At 35.8% G+C, this 19,424-nt stretch overlaps 2 protein-coding genes across 5 annotated transcripts; both read right to left on the bottom strand.

The window, feature by feature from the left end:
- Positions 1-13,079: 13,079 nt before the first annotated feature.
- On the bottom strand, positions 13,080-14,470 carry LOC114356862 (protein app1). Its single transcript, XM_028310227.1, has 2 exons — positions 14,100-14,470; positions 13,080-13,953 (listed from the first exon to the last, which is right to left on the bottom strand). Exon 2 carries the CDS (start codon positions 13,941-13,943, stop codon positions 13,167-13,169), a length of 777 nt encoding a protein of 258 aa, XP_028166028.1. The 5' UTR covers positions 13,944-13,953; positions 14,100-14,470; the 3' UTR covers positions 13,080-13,166.
- Positions 14,471-17,413: 2,943 nt separating this feature from the next.
- On the bottom strand, positions 17,414-19,201 carry LOC114356866 (uncharacterized). Of its 4 annotated transcripts, none has more exons than XM_028310235.1 (2): positions 19,096-19,201; positions 17,414-17,871 (listed from the first exon to the last, which is right to left on the bottom strand). In XM_028310235.1, the coding sequence occupies exon 2, from the start codon at positions 17,859-17,861 to the stop codon at positions 17,511-17,513; it is 351 nt and encodes a 116-aa protein (XP_028166036.1). In that variant the 5' UTR covers positions 17,862-17,871; positions 19,096-19,201; the 3' UTR covers positions 17,414-17,510. The 4 variants fall into 4 exon arrangements, with proteins under 4 accessions (XP_028166036.1, XP_028166037.1, XP_028166034.1 ...); XM_028310236.1 differs by having other exon boundaries at positions 17,414-17,868; XM_028310233.1 differs by having other exon boundaries at positions 19,028-19,162.
- Between the last annotated feature and the right edge of the window lie 223 nt (positions 19,202-19,424).

Here is a 19,424-nt window from a genome sequence, read left to right as displayed (position 1 = left end):
TCTAACGTAGGAAGTCCAAAAATAGTCTATATTTTTTACTTTGTACAATAAAAAGCAGAATACGATACAAAGCTAGTAAAAATACTATAAAATAGTGAATCCGAAGAAAACGTGCTTTATTCAGAGCCTATAAATAGTGATTTCAGTTTTTATTGTCCATTTAAATTTCCTGCACAACTATTTAACTGCCAATGGCTTTAGTTGGCCACATTCAGTGTTTGGCTAAGATTTGTCGTTTTATTATACGGAAGGCACGGAAGCACAGGCAAGGAATATTGGCACCAACGTTGGGATAAACTGTTTCCTAAAGCTAAACGTTGGACGAGTAGCGTTGGGGAAAACGTTAGGCCAATGGGTGGAGCTGGTCTAATCACACTGTGTCATCTTGTGTAATTATTTTATTTACTATTTTTCAAAAAAAAATTACATGTTTGTCCACTGTAATTAATTTTATCATTTGCTATATTTTGGAAGATTTAATTCAGCTGCAATGTTTGTTTTACGTGAAACGAAATGAATGAAAACAAATTAAACTTGACCCATTTCCAGGATTTCGATTGAGTTTAAATGTTGCACATGAGTGTAAATTGGATGACAACCTAATTATCCAATTTACGAATTTACATGCCGGAGTAATACAATAAATAAAAATAACAAATTGATATAAAGTATGTGGGAAACATTTCTAGAAAATTTTTCACAAATCGAAAGGCTCATTTCACTTTCCCAGTTAAAGTTTCGTCTATCTGTCCTACACCCTGTTTACAATGACACCATTACCTTAGAACCCCGTATTTAAATGAGAGATCTTATTTGACTCCACGATTATGCAATTTAATAACAATGTCCTTACGCAAGAAGTTACATAGCCAGTCCTACATAACCTCTAAAATCGACACTCACAAAAAAGGAAAAGGCTTGTATAAGCTCGCCTCCGATTTAAAGCTGCCTTAAACTCGACTTGTTTGCTCTCATAAACCAAAATGAGCACTAGACTGTCTACTAGCCTATAAACTTTTATTGTCAAGGTACACGTTTTAGTGCAGACAGAAAACAAACACGTTTGCGGTATGTAAATCAATCAGTAGTAGAAACGGGCGTAAACGCTGGTAGACTTTGATATTTAGCAAAAGGCGAATACGCACATAAAGTTCGCAGTAAATCATTAGGCATTAGTCATCATTTCGTCTCGGATGTTTTGTGCGTCTCGCGGTAATATTTGTAATGAGCATTTAGTTATTAGTATTCGAATAATAACTCGATCACTCTTTAGTATTACGTGATAGATCCCTACAGTAATTAAATGCACATGGGCCATTATGGCTGTGGAGTAAGTAAATCTTTTTCATTTGCACTAAAAAGACGTCGATCTTTTAAACTTCTACCACCTTCTTCGAATCATTCTGGGAGTGGGTAGTCAATGCGAAAAAACGCTCAACGGTTGGAATGTGCAGGTGTCAAAATGTCCATATGGACCGGCTGTTATAGTCTTTTTCACCTAAGATGATCCGTATGACGTTTCGAGTTTGAAAGATTTAGAGATGTCAGATAACTAAACCATAGCGATTTATCTATCGATTTTTTTCGAAGAGTTAGTAAAACCTACTTTTAGAGAAATATTTTGTATAGGTGTTATTTAACAAAAAACATGTTTTTTTAATTACAAATATTATTGTAACAATTTTTTATTGATAATATTCAAATTTCATGGTTCGTGTTCGAAAAAACGATTCCTAAAAAGTACTGGTTCTGTTTCTTTAAATTAAAAACTATTAATTTATTTTTAATGCGTTTATTACAGTCAATAATCGAAAAATATAGTTGATTTTTGTGATGTTTTTAATAACTAAGTATTCACTTCAATCGATTAATGAACCGCGGAAATAATCGATTTTATTATACAAGAAATACCCCAGCACTAAATCTATTCCGTTTCACACATTGCGTACATTAAATAAAAATATTTTTACATCGTATTTAATTAAAATATAATCAATAGACTCAGATTTTACTATATATTTCAAGACAAGGTAGTTATTTTTTTTTATTATATTGCTAATAAAATACAAATATTTTTTCAAAAATATTCTGCATATGTAGTATGCGTAATATGGATAACCTTGAAGTGTCATACGGATCATCTTACGTGAAAAAGACTATAGTGTGGCAAAAAGTATGAACGTCGAAATGAGCAATGGTTAAAATGATCTGAAGTTAAAATGTCTTCGGGTTTATTCGAACAAGCGTCTTATTGTATAATAGCTAACGTGAACACGTGCTTAAATGCATCAAGGTAAAAATGTCCAAAAAAAACTCTTTATGACTGGACTACAAGAACATTGAACATTTTGACATTTAATTTTATTAATTTAATCATGAGCACAATATATCAGTTGATCATTTTATCTATCACACCTTTTGTTGTACTTGTATTTTGTGATGTGTACCATTTGTCACTAAACCATTGTAACCATGGTAATAATGTACGGGTATTTCTCATCGCCACGGTTCTCATCGTCACCTTCGTGGCGAATTTTATTTCTAACTTATTTCAACTTTTTTTAAACAAAAATTGTAGCGCTTGATGTGAAGATTGTATTCTGAGTAAATCAGTCAAATAGTAAGTCTCGTTTGGAAGCTTTAACGTTTTGAATTTTTTGATGCCACGAAAGTGATTCTGTACTTCACAGCAATAATTTTTTCAAACTTTACTACTGTAAATGACTCTTAAGTGTTTATAAAACATATATTTTGTCTTATTTTCATAGATAAATAGCAATAACATAATATAAATAGGTACCTACTTAAATACAAGATAAAATTTTACTTTTAAATTTAATTTAGTCACCTACTAAGTTACAAGATTCTACGCAATTGGTTTTAAGGGTGACACTGTTAGCATTCTGAAATGCTAAAGAAGCAAAAAACGGATTATCAGTAGGTACCTCAATAAAAAAAGAACTCTAACTGATTATTATCAGTCCCTCAACAAAAATATATTTTTTATTTAGGCCAGAGGGCCTCGTATTTTTGTTGTACAACTTTTAACTCGAACTTCAGATTAAATTTATCTTACAAACAGATACACAGTCACATATACAGACATACATACAGTCATACAGACAGACAACAAAAATACGAGGCCCTTATTTATTTATTTATTGATGTACTGATCTCTACTTACCACGTATAATTTATTAGTTATTAAAATATTGTAAAAACATAAACACCAGTCACTATATTTTAAAATAAACCAAAGCAAGAAATCACTTTCGTGGCCTAAAATCACCTTCGTGTATAAAACACCACGAAGGTGATGCCACGAAGGTGACGAAAATTTTAGTTTTTTATGAATTATCCTTAAATTTGAATTTAACGGTTCAAGTCGAATACTACACAAATAAGTCTAACATGTTAAGTTTTCAATGGCAAAGTTTCAATTAAATTGTTTAAATTTTAGAGGTAGAAAATATTGTTCAAGCAAGCGACGGTATGTCTATGGATAATCACAAAAAGTTACGTATTTTTTTTGCGGAGCGACAATCGACCTATCTCACCTCCCCAATGGTCGAAGCGCGACTGACGTTAACCGAATAGAACGCTGTGATTGGTTGCTGGTGTTCGGTTTAACGGCAATCTTGTATTATTACTCAAAATTTTAGGTACCTAAAATCGTGTGACCAACGTATTTCGCTTTCTCAATTCAAAATAATTGTAAGAAGATATTTTTTTGATTATTGTGTGGAAAGTATATTTCATTACGATGATTTTAGTATATGCTACACACAAATTGAATGAAAATTGTGAATGCAGTAACCAAATGTTTCATTGCAACCGAAGGTGTGACACGATGAGAACGCGAAAAATGACCCCGTTTTTTATCGTTTCATGTGATTTTTTCGTATTATTTTTGCTTCTATTACGATAACATTTATTTTGTATGTAGCTAAATAGATATTTTATCATCTGATTTCAAAGTTATTGTTCTAACTTATACCGTTTATGAACTATTATTGTGTGACCATCAAATTTGAGTGTAAATGAGAAGTACCCGTACATTTTGACACTGGGACTTTTCGACGTTCATACTTTTTGCCACACTAACAGCCGGTCCGTATGGACATTTTGACACCTGCACATTCCAACCGTTGAGCGTTTTTTCGCATTGACTGGGAGTGGGTACTCCCAGAATGCTCCGAATTAATTTCGTTGCCAATATAATGTCAATTTTAACTTTCCCCTGGGGCAATCTTGAGCAACACTGTTTGAGTTTTTGTTTATGGTCTAGCTGTACATTCTGTCAAGACTCATAAATCTAAAAATATGGCATAGATAAAAGAGATCTTGTATTCTCGTACACTATTGTATTAGTTTCTTTTAATATCCTGTCTTATTGTATATCACAAAATAACTTGTTACAATTTAACCCTAAAATTCTCAATGCTTTTTTGAGGTCTAGAATGAGTTTGCTTGTCCTTAATTTGGAATGTTTTCCACATTATTTAATGCAAAGTAGATAAATTAACGTTCGCTGATGGTTATTGAAGCTTATCGGCTTAGCGAATGTTTGCAGAATCTGCAAATAGCGAACTTCGAATACTGTGGTTGGCTTAGAAATTCCATCTACCCTCTTTAAACATTGCCGTTGTTCAACTGTTGCTTCATAAGGTTATGTTAATGAAGAGAAATCTAAATATTACTAGTTTATTTTGCCACAGATTTGAATATAGTGTTTGTACGTAGTGTCCGCCGCAACAACAAAAAAAAGAAAGCATTGTACGAAAACTTCTAAAAGTCACGTAGAGCTTGGCTACCCCATTGCAGATAAAGCGAATTAAATATTTTGACCTCTTTTACCTTTTTACCAGCAAAGTATATTATTACCTACTCATAGACAAGATAGAAATACGAGTAAATGACCGGAAAAGACAGTACAGCAAACGGATCAATCAATCAAGGTCATTATCCTAGAAGTCGGTTAAAAATAGGATATTTTTATTCAGTAACAATGTTGAACTGTGACATCGTACGATTTGAATTTAATGACTCATATAATATTCCACGAATATAATAATATCATGCTGTAAACTTATAATCATAAAAGCTAGCGAAGTAGGGTCAACACACGTCACGTTATATTAGCTCGGTGTTTTCCAAGTTCGTAGCCAGTTCGTTGCTTTAAAAACACCTGACTTCATACGGAGAAAATACAAGAAAATTGAAGGTAAAGTCGGAAAACACTCGCATGGAAAATACGTATTTGTTCAATCCACTGCGAGTTTCAATTTAGACTCAAAGAGCGGGATGCCTTTGAAGCAGACCAGACATTGCATCGGCAGCGGCAGAACTAACCCGATTGAGGTATGTATGATTTGATATGCAAATACGTCAAAGACGGAGCTTCTATAGCCGCTGTGGCTCCGCCCATACTGCAAACGTATTTTGCTTAGAAATGCACGTGGGGCAGGGGAGTAGGCCCCGCAACATAATGCCCCAGCACACATAGTTGGGCATAATTATTGTTTTAGCTCGCACCGCACTGTACACCGCCGTACGCTAACGAGCTTTCAAACTACCTACTTCCTCAGAAAACTTGTTTGTAACCTAAATACCTTCTCGGTGAACTTAAAATAAAATTTCCTCGCATATCGAATTCATAGTCGGCCTATTCATACAGGTGACCGTGTTAAAGTCGGAACCGAACTCTGACCTTTTACCTTTAAACACCTGTCTTATTGCTAAGTAGTCAACCGGATTCCGCATAGAGGTTATTCCAGATCGATGTACAATTGAAAAGGGTCAGTACAATCGGGACCGGTAAACATTACAGTAGTAACATTAACCTAAAAATATGAATTATTAGCGTTTATAACTATAAATAATTCAAATAGGACTCACCGGTATCGATCTCGTGGTGCGGTTCACATTCGAAAGTTTCACTCGGAACTCACCTGGAGTTGAGATCGCGTTTGAGCATGTTAAGGTGGATTAGGCGTGGGAAGCTACGCCGACAAGCGTGGGCGGGTCATGTCGGCACGGGCGCTCGGCGCGGGCCGCGAGCCGGACTGGCCGGGTCCTGCGCGCCGCCGCGAGTCTCTGCCCTAAATTCGCATTACAACCAGCACAATTACTGTCGAGGCGCTGCAACGGCCGCACACCCTATCGATTCGCCGCACGGAGCGCACGTATCCAACGCTCGCTTGACGGATGCCGATGCGGACGCTGATCGATTCAACGTTTCGATTGTTCTTTGTGTTCTCACGTGGATTTCGAAGGTACAAATGACCCTGAACCCAAAAATCAAAGCTTCGTTAATAGTAACTTTTTACGCAAAGCCCTAAGTGTGTCTTTTAACTGGGATTCCTTCTTCTTTCGCCCCTAGGGGCCGGCTGGAAATAGCAAACTTAAATATAGGTTTCAAATCTTACGCACACAGCCTGTAAAGTAAAATACTATTTTTACTAATTCACCCCAAAAGTTTTCAAAGTGCGCTGATTTTTTAAAAAAGTGTCAAAGATAACGCATCACTTTTATACACTTGTATAACCAAAAGTTGTCAAAAACGTCCCTTCTTTCAAGATCCTCACTAAACCAGTCCCGCTTTATTTCAATAAAAGTGTCGTAGTGCTACGAGCTACGCCGCCCTGCTACGAACTACGGACTACGCGCTACGTCACTGCTGACGCGCTACGAGTACCTTTACCCTTTAGCAACAAATTAATCATTCTGACACACTTCAGAAAAAGAAAAACTTGTTCAGTTGAAAACGTTTTTAAAATTACTTTTTGAAAGCTTTAAAATCAATGTTTATTCAGCCAATTGGCTTTAAAAAGTAAGTAAGCTTTTGGCCCATATACGAGTACATTGTTATATAAAATACCCTTTTGTAGTTTTACTCTGACAATTATTATATCAAACTAGAACTTTCTAGTGCCTGCTAGTGTGCTTAAATTAAATTATAATTACGAATATTTGTTCAGAAGTGCCCTACAGAATAATAATACCATAGCACTATTGGGTTATAAACGCTTTGTCACTTTCAAAAACAGTACAAGAAACAGTGTTAATAAAACTTTTTCAGTTTTATTGATAAAGTAGTTTTAACTTAGACTGAAATAACCATCTTAATGGAGATGGAAGGAAGCTTGTTTTGACGATAAAAACAAAAACTGTATCCGCTCCTCCATCGGAGGATTACTTGGGTCGATTTTACACTCGTTTTATGAGAAAATCGAGTTAGGAACCGATGCTATTACAATTTTATTATTGATCGTTCCCGAGATGTTGTTCTTGATACGTAAAGTAAAAATAGGGTCTTCTTGTAAAATTAGACTGCTTAAAACATTAATAATATAGAAAATTCTGCATTTGTAACTATATTCTACATGCAGAATCTGCACATTTAGTTACTCTGAAAGTTTTATTGCGAGTTTCATGATTGAAACATTTTATTTCTTGCTAAAAACATAAACAAACGCCTAATGAATCCCTTGATTATATGACAATAATGTAGATCTTTTTCTTACAACAAAAGAAGTATTGTTTAACTGGTTGGTATCAATAATATCCTTATTTCTTTACTTATTTAAAAAAAAATTTACTCAACAAAAGTGACAGCGTTTTGAATTCAAAAAAAGAACCACCCACACAAACCAAGGTGGCGGTTTTGACTTAAAAAAAAGTTTGACATAATAAAAAATGACAGCGATTTAAATTCCAAAAAAGAACGAATCAGCCAGTCACAATACGGACTAAAAGTATCACACCAACCGTTCTCACCTCACGGTCACAGGTGCAGGTCTAATCGACCAGGGCACTGCGGCAGGTCGATCAGACCTCGCGTGACGTGCGTGCCCCAGCGTGCTTTGTTTGTGGTTCTTGAAAAGGTATAAAGTGACCACGGCTTACGTCGGCTCGCCAATCGATTGGGGTTGTGGCTATATATAGCGGATCAAAGAGTCAATTTGAGTGCGTAACTGGTCTATTAAACAGTATATTAAACTGAGTTTATGTATGTCATAGATTAGAGAAGATATTTATGATAGACTTACGTCCATCATGTTTATAAATGCGAAACTGTCTGGTACGATTTCACGACTAAACCGCGCCGTAGAATATAGTATGTTGTTGAAAATCTATTGGGGGATTTAATTATTTCTCAAGTAAGTGGTCTAAGCAAAAAAAGCGCAAAACTTTACGTCATTTTCAGGATATCTACACAGATACACGATTAGGGTTAAAAATACCAAATGGTTCATTCAGTAGCGGAAGTAACTTTATCTTTTACAGCATATTGTATATGAAATAATATTTTATGATACCTTACCTTGTAACAACTGGGAGCTAAACTAATGAGGTCCAAGCACACCTAGCATAATATTTAATACTTATCATACACTCTATCACTCAATTTATAGCTACATAAGTACCTAACCTTTAATAATAACAACCTTTTCACATAGGTACGCTACTGCAGTGGCACTACTGGATGCAATCCCTTTATTATCTAGATAGCTGTTGTTTCCAGGAAATGAAGGAAAATTCTCGGAAACGATGAAGTCCCGATTCGTGGGAAACCAAATACTCACACATCGGTTCCGTAAAATCGGCCAATCAATTCAAAATATTTGCATTCAAATTGGCTTTCATTCTATTACACTTTTCAATCACTGGTCTGTGAACGTGCAAGCGCTTTGTTGTTTTGTAATCTAGACTAGAACTGGAAAAATGTAGTTAATTTTAATTTAAATAATTGAAACTAGTTTTTGCCCGTGGCTTCTCCCGCATGAATATCGACATATAACAGAAAGACTTTATTGTGCGCGTCCCACTTTAAAAATCGGGATTTAAAAACTATCCTATCATTCACTTCTTGACACATTGTATAGGTCAATGAAAACTGCATGAAAATCTGATCAGTAGTTTTTGAGATTATCGCGAATAAACACACAAGTGTTAAAATATTAGATCACAATGACATCAACAGGAAATCTTTATAATAAAACAACTTTCAGCATACAATTGAATAACTGCTGCTGTCTGAAAAACACATAAAACTGGGTAAAGACTTAGCTTTGTTTTAATTGATTGGTCCTCTGTGCAAATAGCTAAGGAAAACAGCTCGCTTCGAAATAGCAGATCGGCAAAACTTGCTCACTCTACAAACGGGGCCGGACGGTTTTGCAAGGGTAACCCCACTATACAATGCTTATGGACATAACTACAATTTATTAGAAAACAAATCCGTCTGTATCCCAAGTAACATTTTACTCCATTTAAGAGTTCAATAGTCGTTCACATGTACTCCACAAGCTGTGTATGTCAGCTGTATACGAGCTGTATAGCTTGCTATAATGCTTTTATAGAACCAGTTTGGGCACAAATTAGACAGCTTTAGGTTCACTATGGCTGTACATTAGCAGTATAATAGCATTATAATAGCAGTTTAAGTAGTAACATCGTACTTAAGGCTGACTTACGGCACTATATGGGACGCAGTGTGAACCATACAACGTACGTGAGGACAATAAAGAGTAACAAGTGGCTAAATGCACAGCTTTCAAAGTTATAAAGTCCGACAAAAGTACTCCAATGCTACATAAAGTTCACGTGTGTCCTAAATTATTTCCACATTTTAATATTAGTTTGGTATTTGTACGTGAGTGCCAAGAGGAAACAACTCGGGCGGATAATATAATCATTTATGCAAATAATAACACGGGTTTTAAATACTTAATAATGTTAATGCCATTGGGAATGCAACTTTATCGTGAAATGTATACATATTTACAGCTAAAATATTTACGCGCCTCTGTAAAAACGCGATATTCATTTTAAAATATTTAAAACTGGCTGAGAGGAAATCTACAATTTTCAGTTTTTGATATTGTATTGGCATTATAATTATACTACGGTAATTAAAAGGATGATGGGCAAATTGGGCGTTAAACCAACAGAAACAAAAAGTATACTAAATTAAAGCTTAGTACTAGTACTTCATTTCATTGTATGACAACAACCCTGTAATACGCGGGGATACCGAGATAGAGGTCGTTGAATATGCAAAGTTTCCATAGTATTTCACATCACATTAGGGTAATGAAAATAATATTAGGTCAATTAGATTGCTTTTATCGATCATATTGAGAGTATTGTATCATATCTTACTATCGATTCTATCGATTTAGTAAGTATGTATACCGAATAATTCAGAATCGATTATTCGATTGCAATAATCGATTATATTGCTGAAAATAAGGAATTGAATTAACAATAAAATTATAGTAATGAAGGTAATCAACAAAATCGATTAATCGAATTGTTAATCGATAAATCGTTATTTGACAATATCGAGTAATAATCGATCCGTGATCGATTATGCGACAACACTACAACTTAACTGGTAGAAATCCCATTGAAAAATGACTGTGTTCATGTCATTTCTCTAAATGGTACCTGGGTATGGTCCTACGCTTATAATGTAGAACATGGTTTAAATATACCATTTGTTGGCCCCACTCCTGAACTGTTGGACATAATAATGGATAAATAACTTAATGTATTTAAAATGTAAGTAGATAAGTATATTAATTAATAATATTTTTTGTTTGCGCTATAAAGCACCTATTACTATTACACATTATGTCAATTTCCAAGCAAACCCGGGAGTTTTTGGTAGTTATTTATATGAAAATATAGTTCTGATATTAAGTCCTAACAAATAATAGTAGTTACATTTCTGTTGGTTTTACGCCCAGATTCCATAGAAAAGTGCCCATCATCCTTTATTCTAATGTGAACTTATGTACAGCTTTAAGATGTAGGCCTAGTTCAGGTCAATTGTGTATCTTTAATTCTTTCAAATACTGAAATTTTAGAGATCCTCAATAAAAATTATTGATGTCCGTTAAATCGCCTAGCCCAGGTACTAATAGTCAAGTATGAATACCTAAAGCATCAGACGGTAGTGTTCCCGGTTTAAATTCGTTTATTATGCCTGACAATTTATTCAAAGCGGAATGAGGAATACGATTTTCAATAGCCCATGTTCTTATTTTTTTGCTAAAGGTTAAATAATTGTCTAAATCAAAATTGTATTCAATATCACTAGAACTGCAATCATCACACTCTGATATCTGGTATATTTTGAAGGGAACTTTCAGGTTCAGGCATAATATTTTCCTCTGCATCATGTACAGAACCACCATAAATACAACTAAAAACAGGCTTGGGGAAAAGTGTAATAGAATATCACATTCACATTCATTTTCAGCTTAAAGCAAATAAGAGTAGTACTTGTGGACAAATAAACTGCTATTGATGTTAATGGACAACACATATAGTCCTTTTAACAGCCTACAGTGCACATGCGAACCATTGAAACACTTTTGTACAGATAGTAAAAAAAGGTTATTTTATTAACACAAACAAGTCCTACTACAGCTACTAGCTGTATAACAGTCTAAAACAAGTAAACATAACAGCCTTTGGCTTTATAAATGACCACGTGTGTTCTATTAAAATGCTAGCTCTATAACATCGTACAAGTAGGCCGTTAAACAGCGGTTGCCGTATCTCTACCCTCCTATAAATAAGAGTAGTACTTGTGGACAAATAAACTGCTATTGATGTTAATGGACAACACATATAGTCCTTTTAACAGCCTACAGTGCGCATGCGAACCATTGAAACACTTTTGTACAGATAGTAAAAAAAGGTTATTTTATTAACACAAACAAGTCCTACTACAGCTACTAGCTGTATAACAGTCTAAAACAAGTAAACATAACAGCCTTTGGCTTTATAAATGACCACGTGTGTTCTATTAAAATGCTAGCTCTATAACATCGTACAAGTAGGCCGTTAAACAGCGGTTGCCGTATCTCTACCCTCCTATAATGCTCTTAGTCAGATGGCTGACTAAAGGATAGTTGTTAGAGTATTATAACACCAAGAATCGTATAAAAGTATAACTCTACACTAGTCTACACTCCTATAAGTCCCTTAGACAGGTATAGGTGTAATTAATTGCAATAATACAGCTTATACATCACGAGTGAACTGTACTAATGCTTTAAGTACACATTGGAACTAAATGTGAACTCTTAAATGGAGTAAAATGTTACTTGGGTATGTCACGTTTAGGTAAACTGCTTTACCAATATCAAGGATTTTGGTCTAGATATAGATTTGACCTGCGAGAAGGGCATAAGTAGGTTATCTAAGTTTGGCAAGGCTTACCGAACTTAGAAACCAGTGATAGCTCAAAACTCTATCACAAATAAGTGAGAATTGGCTTTTTTCTTTTGAGCACGAATATTACTTCGTTAGACCTTTTGTTAGGCCTTTTATTTTATGACATTTCATGACTAAACTAATAGGAACTTATCTCGGGTTTTTACCGTACTGTGCTGGAATTGTATTTTTGATCCCATTACCTAAGGAAGTTATTTACTTACAGCACTAAATAAAGGATGACAAATTTTAGAATTCATGCCTCCACCAATTTTTGAAAGGGGTCCTAATAGTCAAAGGGTACCTTAAATAAGAATTTTCTTAGTGGTAGTTCCAAAACTACCAGCTGGTCACTCTACTGCAACTGGGTCTAAGCAAAGTCCGCGCTAACGAGCTAAGTAACTCAACTTGGCGAGTTGTTTGCGCCAAGTGTTGCGGGTAGTTTATTAGATCGACGCGTCTGCCGTCCCATTACCGTATGACGGCGCTAGGTTTATGGCGTGTCAACTATGAAGAGAGTCTCTTGCTGGTAAACAAGTTTACTTCCCTTCTAGGATATTTGACTAATTATGGAGTTAAACAATTTGTTCTTTTATTTAAAACTGTAGCACTGAACAACATGCGAAAGAACGTACTTAAATAAGGTACTACGTGGCATGGTCACTCTATCTCAGTCCTTAGACTGCATTTCACTTATCATCAGGTGTGATTGCTGTCAAATACTTGTCTTGTTCTGCATAAAAAAGTAAAGCTTTAGCTTTTACTCCCATCAGAAAATTCTTTAAGGTACAAACTACAATAATATAGAGATTAGAAATTGATTTTCGTCCATGAAAAAAAATACAAAGATTTCTAAAATATTTACTTTCAAACGACTTATCTAACTTACGTTAAAGATTACAAAACATTTGAAAGTACATTCTTAATGAAACTTAAACGATCTGCTGAGAGGTCTGGATGCCGCTGCTGATGTAGTTGACGACCAGGCTGAACCAGTTCTGGAGGGTCGAGAACATACCAGCGTCTTCGGGGGCGTTAACCTGGACTTGGACGAGTCCGTTGTTGAAGATCTCTCCAGGGATTTGGGCAGCGGGCTCGGGGACCGGCTCAGCAACTTCAGGAACCACTTCAGGGACAACAGGCTCAGGCATGACGATAGATTCTGGCACCACCTCGGGGGCAACAGGCTCAGGCATGACAATCGATTCTGGCACCACTTCAGGGGCAACCGGTGCAGGCATCACGATGGACTCAGGCACGACTTCGGGGACGACGGGCTCAGGCATGACGATGGGTTCAGGGACCACTACGGGGATCACAGGCTCAGGCATGACGATAGGAGCGGGAACAACCTCAGCGGGCTCGGGGAGGATGATGGTTTCAGGGACATTATGGAAGTCAGATTCGGGTTCGGCGGCATCAGCGATTTGGATGGGGGTGGGAGCAATTTCCTCGGCAGCAGCCACTTCAGCGGCGGCGGCGGCGGCTTCAGCGATGCCTACAGCGGTCAAGGGATACAGCAAGTTGGTAGAGGAAGCCAGTTGTCCGTCGACGTGTTCATTCAGTTGCATGTCCACAATCCCGCCCAGCTCTAGGGCTGCTCCTTCGGGCACGCCATTGACGATCAGCTCGACTGCATCACCGTTGTCTTCAGGGATTGGGACGGCAACGGCGGCCGCGACGAAGAGAGCCAACACTAGGAATTTCATTTTTGCTAACCTAAAACAAAATTGCACAACTTTCTAAACTGCTCGTAAGAAAAGCTCAATAATCGAGGAGAACATTCTGTATAAATTCTCGCTTTGTTTACATACATTCTGTCAATTTGATGGCTTTCAAAGACAAAATAGAATTGTCAGACTCACCTGCGCTCTTCACAAAGGCTTCAAGCAATATGCTACTATGAAATTATCTAACGAAAGTTAAAATATCATTGCCGAACTACGTGATAGAGTGGATTACGAATAACTATTAACAGGATTTCGATAATCCAGCAATAAATTAGCGTAATAAATATGCAATCGACGGTATCTACCAACTTCCTCAGTAAGATAATTTCTTCGTATCATAAACGTTTTAGTTGTAAATTAAAGTTGTAAAACATTAATCGGTATCGCAAGATAAAGATATCAGACTTCGTATTTATTACAACAATAACGTATATTATCAAATAATAAATTAAAATTTATTCAACAAAGAACTAACAACAACAACCACTTTTAATGCAATTACCATGAGTTTTAATTTGTAAAGTGCTTAATAATATTATGTTGTATTATAGTGAAGCACAGCAAGCACTGGAAAAGCTTAACATTGGGATTAATTTCGGAAAATGTTTTTAATAGGTACTCGTCCAAGTTGTAGCATAAAAAACAGTACATAATTTTATTAGACTGACTCACATTGCTTGCAACTGATTATATCTTGCAGAAAACAATTATTAAAAAAACTTCACTGGATAAGTTTCTTTGGAGGCCAAATATTCTGGTGGATTACAAGAGTTGCAGCTGCAAAATCGAGAGGTGGGAAAGAGGGAATAGCCAATGGGCTATTCCTCTATAATTAATCCTCATCTATAATGGACAGTTCCTCTGTCTATAAGGATAGACAGAGGAACTGTCCATTAGAGACAGACAGCGGGCAGTCTATGTAAACGCCATAAAAGAATCGTTGTCTACAGGCTACAGATTCTATAAACTATCTTACTCGACCCAACCTGATTTAAACTGTACTAAACTTAAGATGAGGATAGGTAACAGTGTGCTACTTATACTTAATCGATCCGTCTCGAGTCTCTCCCAGTTAGTATGATGAACATTATAAGAATCTGATAACCTCTTCCTTTTTTGAAGTTGGTTAAAAAGAAAAACGCTTCATTTAATTCACTTAAGAACTCAGAGCTGAGTGAATTTTTGTCGTCGAATGGCTATAGAAGGAGAAATACTAAGGCTGAGTTGCACCACCTAACTTTGACCGTAACTATGACGATAACCGGTGTTTTTTGTATGGAGTTTGACAGATTTTTGACGTTTTTCAAAGATGGTGCAACCCAGCCTTAGTACGTAATTTTGACAAAGTAAAGGGTAGTCTTGGTGCTTGATGGAAGGTTATTTCCTGGAATCGATCGCCATGATATTATTTTCTTTTCCACTTGAAACATTTCAACGAATAACTGCCTGCAACGTCAATCTCTCTATTTATTAAATAACGTGATGGATTTCAAACAACTTCAAATACAAACTTCTATAAAGTCTTTTGCAAATAGCTATAAAATACATTGAACACAAGCTCCGGGGTAATCTCGTATAGTTTTATAATATTCGCAAAAGCACAATACGAGCTTTATGATGCTGTTAAGCCCGAAGCTTTTACGATTCGCTAAGCACAGAATGATGATGTTATTTCTTTCATTGTCTTGGTTGTAGCCAAAATGTCTTAAAAGATTTGGTAATACTACTGATTGTTTTGTGAATTGTTTTTTATGATGGAGAAAAGATTAATAAGTTATTCGCATATTTAAAAACCATAACCCACCTTTCTGGCGCAGCCGGGTGAAAAAATTAAGAGCATTCTTCTTCTATCGAGTGGATTTTTATTAAACACTAGAGTCATTTGAATTCGAGTCCAACTTATAGGTAGGCATAATGTTTTCGTGTAATAAAAATTTACAACCGGGAACTTTGTCGAATGGCATGGCATTAATTCCAGTTTTCTCGGAATTATTCTTTTGATGTCTTGATTTGAAATATAAACACAAGTAGCTCATGGTTATCAATAAATTATCAAGAATTATAAAAGTTATTGAAGTTTATGTCACTACAATAATATTAGTTATTGATATTTCAAACGTTTTTAATGCAGCTGCTGTGTTAAACATACAATAAAACTGTGTAAATAAATCAACAAACTTCTAATTAAATTAATTTTTACCACACTTCGCGTGGTTATCGTAAGAATAAATTCTATGGGAGAAAGGACATCATCCACGTTTCATATGTTTTTGGTCCAAAAAGTATTTGAGATCTCTCGATACTCGACGCACAGTGGTGCTACAGCTTTGGTGCCATAGTAAAAAGTGCTAAGGCGGACGTATTCTGTCAGAATACAGCACTTTTGTTTTTTGGCCGGCACTTTTGATTTTGGACCAAAATGGATGATGTCCTTTGCTAACATCAGGCCTCCCCAACCCGCCTGTCCACCGACCCGAGTCTAGGTCACAATCTCCATTTGCCTCCGGTAATTCCGGTAAATCCTGTAGTGGAGTCGATATCCACAAATGTAGAGTCTGTCTGTGCATGTATACCTGCTCTTTTATATTTTCAAGGACTCAAACATTTAATATTTTCACTTTCCTTTATAACGAACTGATCGCGTCATCTGTTTTGGAAAACAGAACTAACTTATCGTCTAATGTCACAAACGACGAGCTCTGCATAGCAATTTCTTTCAGTTGCTGATAGATGTCGCTGATTTTCAGTGGTTTTCAGCTTCAGCGCTTTATAAAAGCTTTACGAGTTCTGAACCTATGGCATAGAGGGATCTAGCAATAAATGAAGTCGTGTCGTAAATTGGTTAAAATAGGGTGGGTTGCACCATCTAACTTTAACTTTGACAAACGTCAAAAATCTGTCAAACTCCATACAAAAAACACCGGTCATCGTCAAATATAGGTGATGCAACTCAGCCATAATCTTCAGGCGAAGAAGCAGGAATTATTTAGTAAATTATAATGAACTCGTAATCAAAAAGGTTTTTAACACGTTTACAGAAACGTGCTGCGATCACGACTGGACTTTAAAATTCAATTATTTTATTGCGATGAAGACGTCAGCAGACTACCAAAAATATGAACGGACTTTTAAACTGTAAAATCTTTACAATAAGATTCAAACTCAATTGAGGAAAATTATTTTTTACGGGGTTGATGTTCTCTACGTATCTAATAGATTACATTATATCTACAATTTGGATTGAGTTTTAGATATGATTATAATAAACAATAATATCGGTAGTAGATGTTAGTTTTAATTCGTTATTTTTGGACTTAAAATTCTAATTGGTGTAACTCAGTTTGTTATGATATTAACAATGTACCTACCTACCTAGAATTTACTTTCATATAACTTCATATTATTTTGTAAATTGTAATTTGTAACGATCATAAATTGAAAAACAGATGATTGTATGACTTAATTATTTTTATTAATTTATAGTATCTAAAATTAATACTGAAAAGATCTCAACAACATCAGTACATAGCTTAATTATACATTAAATTACAACTTATTAGGTGTAACTACAACTAAAACGGGTCTGAACTTAGGGTCCCACCCATCGACAGGGGACTGAGGCGTCAGGTCACCACTCTTATATGTATCAGAGATTTTCTTGAAAATATCCTTGAATTTCTTCTCCACTGTATCATCAGTTGCTGCCGCGTCTACTTGCTCGATGGTAGACCCAGAAGGCAGGACCTGCTTGCCAGTCGTATAAGGGGTCTCTTTGCCGTACTGGAGGTCCATGTAATCGTTCAGGATCCCTTCGAGGACCGTCTTTGGGGCCGAGTTGATGGTGGCGTCCGTATATGCCTTGGACAGCTCGTCGATGGTTACTGTTGGGACGGCCATGGTTATTCTGCTGTGGACAACACTTGAGATTAGGTGCTGTAATTGTAGCAATTTAAATTATTTGTTTTATGATGATGATAATGAAAAGTCAACAGTTGGATGAGGATGTAGACACAGAAAACCCTAAGCAACACACATGATGTACGATTAAAGATGTATTCAAAATTAAACTACTGAACTGGAGTAGGTATTTGTTTAACTAATCTGAAAGTAGAGTTTTTAAAACCTCTAACTTTATTGAAGTCGTTTAGAACGTCAATATCTATATTAGCTATTGATTTATGGTACTAACATGACTCGCCCATCTAAAACAACAAAGCACCATAACCGATAAGATAGCCGTCCGAAATGTTATTATCTTGTTTTATCAATAACGGTATATGCTTCGCCGATTGCCAAAGTAAATAATATGGTTTTAAGCAAATGGCCGAGCGAAGCGGAGACCTAATACTGACACAAGTATTAAGAGTCCATCCTTAGTTATTTTTTAAAATACTAAAGTCGAGCCTGTCTGTTTATTTGCTATGTAGCCTTCTCTATCTAGTTTCAACGGTATCTAAAATTACTATTTATTGAGCAAATTCTTTTTTTTATAAAACCATTAACTATCACACAGAAACTACACTATCAAACAAACATTTATTGATTGGGATAATTTAATCTAGAGATAGTCAGCTCGGTGTAATAAAAACTCTACGTAAACAACATTCATGATGAAAAAGCCTAATCCGTAACAGACATTCACATATTGAGTTACATGAATAAAAAAATGGCAATCTATACTAATATTATAAAGCTGAAGTTTGTTTGTTTGTTTACTTGAACGCGCTAATCTCAATGCCTTATGGCATTAAGTTCGCCTAATGTTAATATTTTTGGCATTGAAGTATAAATAAATAAATAAATCTCAGGAACTACCGGTCCGATTTGAAAAATTCTTTCAGTGTTAGATAGCCCATTTATCGAGGAAGGCTATATGCTATAATACCATCACGCTTCGAGTAATAGGTGCAGAGCAAAATTGAAAAATTTTGCGAAAACGGGTTTTCACGCATACGAAGTAGCGGGCATATGAGTGTGACTAGTAATAATATACGCAACTTAAAAGATTGCTAGGTACCTAGATACTTGAAAACTTTGTATAAATTAACGAATTAAAACTCTACCTGCACGACACAGCACAAACAAAAACACCCCACAAGAAAAACTTCATGTTTCGTCTCCTTATACTCACTCTAACTTTTGTAACTACTCCCACGGGTGTAGGTACAGTGCTAAATTAAGACTAACGTCAAGCCTATGCTGTGGGAACTTATAAATCACGGACTGATACCAAACTTGCCACGACCACTGATAATGGAACCGCATTTGTCATGTTCACACCAAGATTTTCGCATGACCTCATTTTGATAAAAATGCAAGTGTCTGCCTATAAAGGTATGTTCACATTTTTACGTTGCGTGCGCGGGGCGTTCGATTTGTGTATGAGATTTTTTATCCCATTTTTCAAAAAACTCAACAGTGTTTTAGCTCACTCCTCCGTGAGTGATATTGATTCATCAA

Source organism: Ostrinia furnacalis, unplaced genomic scaffold (assembly GCF_004193835.3).
Source record: "Ostrinia furnacalis isolate ACB-3 unplaced genomic scaffold, ASM419383v2 OfSCF2991, whole genome shotgun sequence".
NCBI classification, from domain to species: Eukaryota; Metazoa; Arthropoda; class Insecta; order Lepidoptera; family Crambidae; genus Ostrinia; species Ostrinia furnacalis.
This window is presented reverse-complemented; position numbering and strand designations above follow the sequence as displayed.

What these genes read in the sequence shown, in the direction of transcription:
- LOC114356862 (XM_028310227.1), bottom strand. Translation starts at nt 13,943, where the DNA reads ATGAAATTCCTAGTGTTGGCTCTCTTCGTCGCGGCCGCCGTTGCCGTC.
- LOC114356866 (XM_028310233.1), bottom strand. Translation starts at nt 19,074, where the DNA reads ATGAAGTTTTTCTTGTGGGGTGTTTTTGTTTGTGCTGTGTCGTGCAG. An exon ending in GTTTGTGCTGTGTCGTGCAG is followed by an intron (nt 17,872 to 19,027) that starts GTAGAGTTTTAA and finishes TGTTGTCCACAG; the next exon opens with CAGAATAACCATGGCCGTCC.